The sequence below is a fragment of the Humulus lupulus genome, chromosome 2 (genome assembly GCF_963169125.1).
Source record: "Humulus lupulus chromosome 2, drHumLupu1.1, whole genome shotgun sequence".
Lineage (NCBI taxonomy): Eukaryota > Viridiplantae > Streptophyta > Magnoliopsida > Rosales > Cannabaceae > Humulus > Humulus lupulus.
In genome coordinates this window covers 142535768-142543025 of record NC_084794.1, presented here as the reverse complement: position 1 = coordinate 142543025, position 7258 = coordinate 142535768, and the positions used below count along the sequence as shown (strand labels likewise).

Here is a 7258-nt window from a genome sequence, read left to right as displayed (position 1 = left end):
AATATTCTTATATTTAACAAAATATTTTTATATTTAACGATAATTTGTAAACACTTAAACTTAAATAAAATAAAATAAATAATTAAAAAAATTAAAATAGTTAATTTTTGAGATATTTTACAATGATAATTATTTAATAATAATAAATAATCAAACAAATTAAAATATGATATTTTTTAGATATTTTGCAATAATAATTATTTAAAAACAATACATAATTAAACAAATTAAAATATGATATTTTCTTAGATATGTTACAATGATAATTATTTAAAAATAATAATATCATATATTTTATAAGTTAAATAAAATTTAATTAAACTTAAACTCATTTATTAGAATAATATCATATTAAACATATAATATAATCTACTATAAATTGTTTTTTTTTTTTAAAAACTAGCAAGAAACTTAAATTTAAAATATACATATAATATTTAATATTACATTAAACATATAATATATAATTTCTTTTTGTCACTCCTAAATTTAAAAACTAGAACAAACATAAACTTAAACAAAAATAAATAAATTATTTAATTAAAATAGTATATTTATTTGACATTAATATAAATTTAATAAAAATAATTTTATAAATAAAACTAAACAAATGTGCATATTGTGTAGTGCTTGCATCTAAGTATATATATAGGTCTTATAAATGATTTTTTATATATATTTTATAAGATTTTGCTTAATTTTTAATGAATTAACTGATGACATGTCGTTATTCCATTACTAAAATGGACGGAAGTCTTACAATTCATTAAGGACTACAATTCGTTAAGGAGAAAAGTTTTGGGAGGCATGATTTTAAAATGGTAATAGTTCGGAACAAAAATGCTATTCAAGCAAAAATGAAAATACGGGTTCAAAGTGAATTTCTAAAATAATGCCGAAATCTAGAAATAAAAGGCCCATTTTTAAATTTATTTTTTTAAGGACCAAAAGGTGAATATTTAAAATTTAAAAAACCTTGCGTTCGACTTGATATGTTAATGCTTCTCCAATTTGACTTGAAACCGCCAAAAGACTATTTAAGTCGTCTATTTCTCAATTAGTAAACATCTAATTGCAGAATGTGGAAGCAGATGAAGAATCGGAATTACCATACACAAATAGTGGTCACCAATTAATACGGATATATTCAATTTCGTCAACCCAAACTGCCATTAATTTAAATTCCAAACTAAACCCGTTCTCACTAAAATCACTACCCCGGAAGAAGCAGTAGCACAAAGCCTTTTCCCGCTCGATCGGCGAATAACCATTTGAGGTTTTTTTTCCTCTGTCGCCGGCGGCGGTGTTGGCTTGCTGTCTCTGACTTTGTTCTCTGGCTTTTTCGCGTTAAAATAAATAAATATTAAACTGCGTCTTTTGGTTTCTTGATATTTGTGTATAGTTCCAGAAAACGTATCTGGGTTTTGGAATTAAGACGCGAAAATGTTGACAGTTAAAAAGGTTCCTACAGTTGTTTCCAATTACCAGGATGATGGTTCGAAATCTATTTCTGATCAAAGTGTATTGGGTTGTGGCCGGAATTGCCTTGGAAAGTGCTGCTTTCCAGGTATCCAGTATTGAAACTTCTGATTTTGAGTTTATTTAGTGGTGGGGTTGCTTCTTGTTGAAAGGAAAGGTTGAAGTGAAACGCAAATATATGAATATGAATAAGATGGATGCTTTGCAATTTTTTTTTTATTATTTTTTTTAATTCGGTTCAATCATAAGGTTTTGATTCACATCCATGACAAGTAGGTAAAATTATGTGTTAGACTTGGTTGTATTAATGAAACTTCCATCTTAGGAATACAGTTGTAATAATATCTGCATTGCTCAATATTAGAACAGAAAAGTTGGGATTTATTTGTGTTTTGATGTTTCCGTTCTTACACTATCTTATTTGTATTATTTGGTGGTTGCAGTGTCTAAACTTTCTCTGTATTCATTCAAGAAGAAGGAAGAGGGAGGAGATAATGTTGGGGTGATGAACAACAGTGAAGATTCTAACATGTCCTTGCAGAATTTGCTGTTTGGACAGTGGGAAGATCGAATGATGCGGGGCCTTTTTTGCTATGATGTAACAGCTTGTGAGACAAAGATCATTCCTGGGGACTTTGGATTTATAGCACAGCTGAATGAAGGGCGCCATTTGAAGAAAAGACCAACTGAGTTTCCAGCTCACTTTGTTCTTCAGCCTTTTGATGACAGCAAATTCAATTTCACTAAAGTTTGCCAAGAAGAAGTTCTCTTCAGGTTTGAACCAAGTAGTGACAATAGGAGCCATTTTTCTCCAACTGCACCAGCAGTAGCTGACATGGGATCCAATTCAACGAATGTTGTTGCTATTAATGTAAGAAAAAGTCTCTCTTTCCCCTTTATAGTGGTCATTGAAGGATGTTCTCGTCTTGTTTGTTCTTTTTTTTTTAACATTGGCAAGGGGAAATGGTACTTAGGATCTCTTCGAGGAATGGTGTAGTACCATTAGACTAATGCTTATAACTACCGTTCTTATCTTGTTTGCCCATGTTTCTATGAAATACTATTTAATATTATTGGTATCTAACTCACATGTAATATTTATGTATTAACAGGTGAGTCCAATTGAGTATGGTCATGTTCTTCTGATTCCTCGAGTTTTTGATTGCTTGCCTCAAAGAATTGACCATGAGAGCTTCTTGCTGGCTCTTCATATGGCTAAAGAAGTGAAAGATCCCTTCTTCCGGTTGGGTTACAACAGCTTAGGTGCTTTTGCCACAATTAATCACCTACATTTTCAAGTAATTATCTTTAGACATTTTTACTTTTGACACTTTTAAGTCCTAATTAGGGATTTTGTGTGCTTTAAACTGATTGGCTTTTCTTTCATTTTTTCTTTTTACCTATTGCAGGCATATTACTTAGCAGTGCCTTTCCCAGTTGAAAAGGCTTTGACCCATAGAGTTAGTATTGAAATGGGGAATCCAGACAACAAAGGAGTAATTGTTTCTCAACTCAAGAATTATCCTGTTCAAGGTCTTGTTTTCGAGGCTGGAAATTCAATGCAGGATTTGTCTGATGTTGTTGCTAGCTCCTGCATTCACTTGCAGGAAAACAACATACCTTTCAACGTGCTAATCTCTGATTGTGGGAAAAGAATCTTCTTATTTCCTCAGGTCTTTATCTCTTCCTCTCTCTTTTTGTCTGTGAACATATATAGCCACATATTTTACACGATACAATTTAAGCTTTATTTAATTTGAGGACCTGAGTGGGGTTGACTACGGTCTCCTCAAATTCTACAGGGCCTTTCATGGAATTGTTTATTCATTGGCGTGCTCATGAGAATGGAGCATTTTACGCTTGTTATCTTTACTAGAAAAGTTCCATTGTGTACTTCATTAGTAATTGGAAATAGTAAAATGTTGAGCAGTATTAATAGTACTAGAAAAGTTCCATTGTGTACTTCATCAGTAATTGGAAATGGTAAAATGTTGAGCAGTATTAATAGTGTTTAGTATCATTTACTTTTATTCAATCACATTCTTCCATTCAATAACTTAGGACCAAATAGCACTAACCTTGTGTCATGGCATTGTGCGGCAAAACAAAAAGGTATGGTGCTAAGCATTTGTAGTGATTGGCATTTTTCAGAAAGAAAACATAGCCTTGAGGTCGAGTTTTGTTTTGCTGCACTCTCTATAGGAAAAAAAAATGTGTTGGTAAATTTTTGGAAAAAATTTGAATCTAGTAACTTTAAACATGAATTTTAATGTTCTTCAATTTATTTTCATTATGGAAGTTGATGTAATATGTTTGGGCCTCCCCTTCTCTTTGCTTATACATTAGCTTGACGTATGAGTGTGTGTAATTGTTGTACTCACTATGCTATTTTGTTTCAGTCATTTGCAGAGAGGCAAGCATTAAGAGAAGTAAGCCAGGATATCCTGGACACCCAAGTGAACCCTGCAGTGTGGGAGATCAGCGGCCATGTAGTGCTGAAAAGAAAGAAGGATTTTGACGATGCCTCAGAGGCCTATGCATGGAGGCTTCTTGCCGAAGTTTCTCTGTCTGAAGTGAGATTTGCAGAGGTGAAAGCCTGCGTATTGGAAGCAGCAGGCTTGCAAGAACCAGATGTTGAGGAGACAAAGAAGGAAGAAGCTCTTCATTTCGAGCCACCTTCTCAAAATCTTTTGCATTTGTCTCAAGGTTGTTTGCTTCTTCTGTGATGCGCTAGCTAGGAATGTCTTCCAAATTACATAACCATTTGATCACCATGGTTTCTGCAAATAGTACCTCACATAGTTCTTCAAAATACTATACTCCTTAAGGGCAGTTTGGTATGAAAAGTTCACATTTTTCATATTACTAATCTGATAGTCTGAAAACTTACATCAATGTGTTTGGTGTGGAATCTTATTTATGATTAATGAGAATATCACTTATGTGTTTGGTTGTGTATAAGAATCTGTCAAGTTTTCATATTTTTCATAAAACTAGTATAATAATATATTTCATCAAAATAATAAATAATATCATTATAAAAATTAAATTACATTTTAAAAAATTACTAAATTTTTCATTAGATTATAATTTCTAAACAATTTTAGAAATATTTTTTTAACAAAATTAAAAAATACTATTATTATATATTAGAATCAAGTAAATTTTTTAAAAATACACTTATTTTATTTTTAATAATATTTTATTTGTTATTCTAAACTAAAGTAATGATATAAAAACTTTATATATCAATTTCTTTAAATAAACAAATATTATTTATCGTTATAGTTTGATGTATGTATATTTGTTTTTATAAGTTTCAAAAATAAAATAATCATAAATTAAAAAATTATTGGTTTAAGATTTTTTTTTTTAAAAAGTAATAATAATTTTGAAGTGTTTCACATTTTTGGGTATCTGAAAACTACCTCTCAGATGAGTTTTACTTGAACCCAGAATCAGGATAAGTTAAAACCCTGGAGTACCTGTTTCCCAGGTTAGAAAAACTCAAACCCAGTACCAAATATGAGAAAATGTTCAGATTCTCATTTCCATATCCAGATTCCTGCATACTAAACGACCACTAAATGGTGAGCAACATAGTTGACTAATTGACTAGATGCATGGACTGAAGTTGCACTTATTGATAATAAACTCTTGGATTTGGATTGGTATAATCCATATTAGAATGAGAAATACCAAACACTATTTCACAAATAGGAGTTGTAACAATCATCTGTTAGGCCTCCTACTCAAATTACTTAGATTAGACGTAAAAAACTAAATTGACATTTCATATACATATTCCGTTGGTTGTAGAATTGGAATGGATGGTTATTATTGGTATTTATTAGTGCTGTTATTATTTGTGTTCCAGTTTTGGAATATGAATGGGCTGATGCTTTAGTGTATAAATAGAAAAGACTCTGTATACCGGGGGCATCCAAGAGTAAGATTTTAGTGATATTTGGTTGGGGGTATGGAATGAATCAGATTTCATTCTATTATTTTGTATAATTGTATTTTAGAGTATTAGAATAACATTTCAATAATAGGTTATCATCACTTTCTTTTCCATTTTGTCTCACATCATTTTCTTTCTTTTTATTTTTTCTTTTATTACTTTCTTTTTCCTTAATTTTTCTCTTCTTACTTTATCACTCCTTATTTTTTTATCACTTTTTCTTTCAAATTAGTTATCTAATTATTTATTACAAACTTTTAAAAGATTTTTCTCTTTGTAAATATATTTATTAATTTTTTATTTAATGTTTTTTTAGAAAAAAAAACAAAAAAATTAGAAAGCATTAACCAAACATCTATTGTTTTTTTAAAACTACAAAAACGGTTTTGTATTCTTATTTCTTAAAGACAACTTTGAAAATGTTGACCCTGATTTTGGGCAACTGACACGGAGTCAAAATACGCTTGACGTGGATGAATGCGTTGAAAAGAACGTAATAGCGAAAATAATAAGAACACGATATTTTATAGTGGTTCGGCCCCAGGATCTGGTAATAACCTACGCCCACTTAGATTACTATTGATGTGGGATTCAAAGGAGTGATCAAAGAACTAGGGTTCAATGAGTTTCACTAACCTCTGAAGAACAATACAATATGATTGATATGATAACTCTAATCTCAAGAGATCTAGAAGTCAGAAAAGAAAAAGAAGGATCCCTTTCCCTGAGCCCTCTTCTTCTATTTATAAGCTCAGGGAAGATTTACATTGATTTGTTACAGATATTATTTCCCAAATAATCGGATACTCAAGAAATCATGGGAGAGAATTTCGGATTCCATCATAACTGCCTAAGATTTCCTCCGCGTGTTACGTGTCTACGACCAGACTGGTCGTATGAAGAGACGGATCGCATAACACCAAACATCTTCCTAGTCGATAGTCGAACACAGGTTTTGCCAGGTGTCAGCCACGTGCAATTAATTCCTGCCATGTCATTCACTTCTGATTTTTGGGATAACATTTGCCCCCCAAGTTTGTTTAGTGCGACCAGTAATAAAGAAACTTAAGGGAACAACTGTTCGTCTTCCCACGCCTGTCAGAATCCCCATGCATTTTCGAAAACTGTGACATAATTATGTCTAATCAAGTCTTTTCGGTTTCCAAAAAGGCAATCTGACGGCTTGTCCACTTCCTCACGTTTCGAAAGTGGGAAGTGATGATTACCGCCTTTTGGCTACCCCTTTGATCTCTATAAGTAGCCTTTCTTCTTTTTCAAGAAATCTTTACCCGTCACTTTTGCCAAAATTTTCAAAAACTTGCACCAGTGTTCAGAGCTTCGAAAACCAGTCTGATGCCGTGCTGCAGGTCTTCTGATCCAAGTTTCCATCTTTCTCCGAATCCTCATTTCACTCAGGTAAGAACCTTATTCTTTAAGCTTTTTTATTATGCCATGCATGTTGTTTTGGTGCTCTGCAACTTCTGCGACATCTGTGTTCTTGAATAGGATTTTAAAAATTTCTTGGTATAAGCCATCTATTGCTAGGTAAGAATGCGTTTTTATGCTTTGCATAGGTTAGGACTACAGATTGATAGTGAGGATCTCTGATTTAGGACGCTAAGTAGACGAAAGATTCAACCTTTAAGCTAGATGAAAAAACCGAAATTTTTTCCCGCCCTTCAGGAGTTGAAAAAAGTTCTTTTCAGAAAACATTCTTCTTTCCCTTCTTTTTTTTTTTTATTTACCCATGTTGAAGTTAGCGTAGGATTAGGATGCTACTGGCTATTTAGGCACAAGCAACGTTATCCCAGCTTC

The 7258-nt window shown here is 32.0% G+C and overlaps 1 protein-coding gene across 1 annotated transcript; it reads left to right on the top strand.

Moving 5' to 3' along the window:
• The first annotated feature begins 1099 nt into the window (after nucleotides 1–1099).
• LOC133816335 (GDP-L-galactose phosphorylase 2-like) lies at nucleotides 1100–4440 on the top strand. Its single transcript, XM_062248885.1, has 5 exons — nucleotides 1100–1567; nucleotides 1923–2350; nucleotides 2592–2777; nucleotides 2889–3152; nucleotides 3879–4440. The coding sequence occupies exons 1-5, from the start codon at nucleotides 1444–1446 to the stop codon at nucleotides 4203–4205; spliced, it is 1329 nt and encodes a 442-aa protein (XP_062104869.1). The 5' UTR covers nucleotides 1100–1443; the 3' UTR covers nucleotides 4206–4440.
• The last annotated feature ends 2818 nt before the right edge of the window (nucleotides 4441–7258 follow it).

Bases quoted from the DNA above. Each gene is read 5' to 3' on its own strand.
- LOC133816335 (XM_062248885.1), top strand. From the start codon at position 1,444: ATGTTGACAGTTAAAAAGGTTCCTACAGTTGTTTCCAATTACCAGGAT. The intron at 2,351-2,591 runs GTAAGAAAAAGT...ATGTATTAACAG, and splicing joins CGAATGTTGTTGCTATTAAT to GTGAGTCCAATTGAGTATGG. The intron at 3,153-3,878 runs GTCTTTATCTCT...ATTTTGTTTCAG, and splicing joins GAATCTTCTTATTTCCTCAG to TCATTTGCAGAGAGGCAAGC.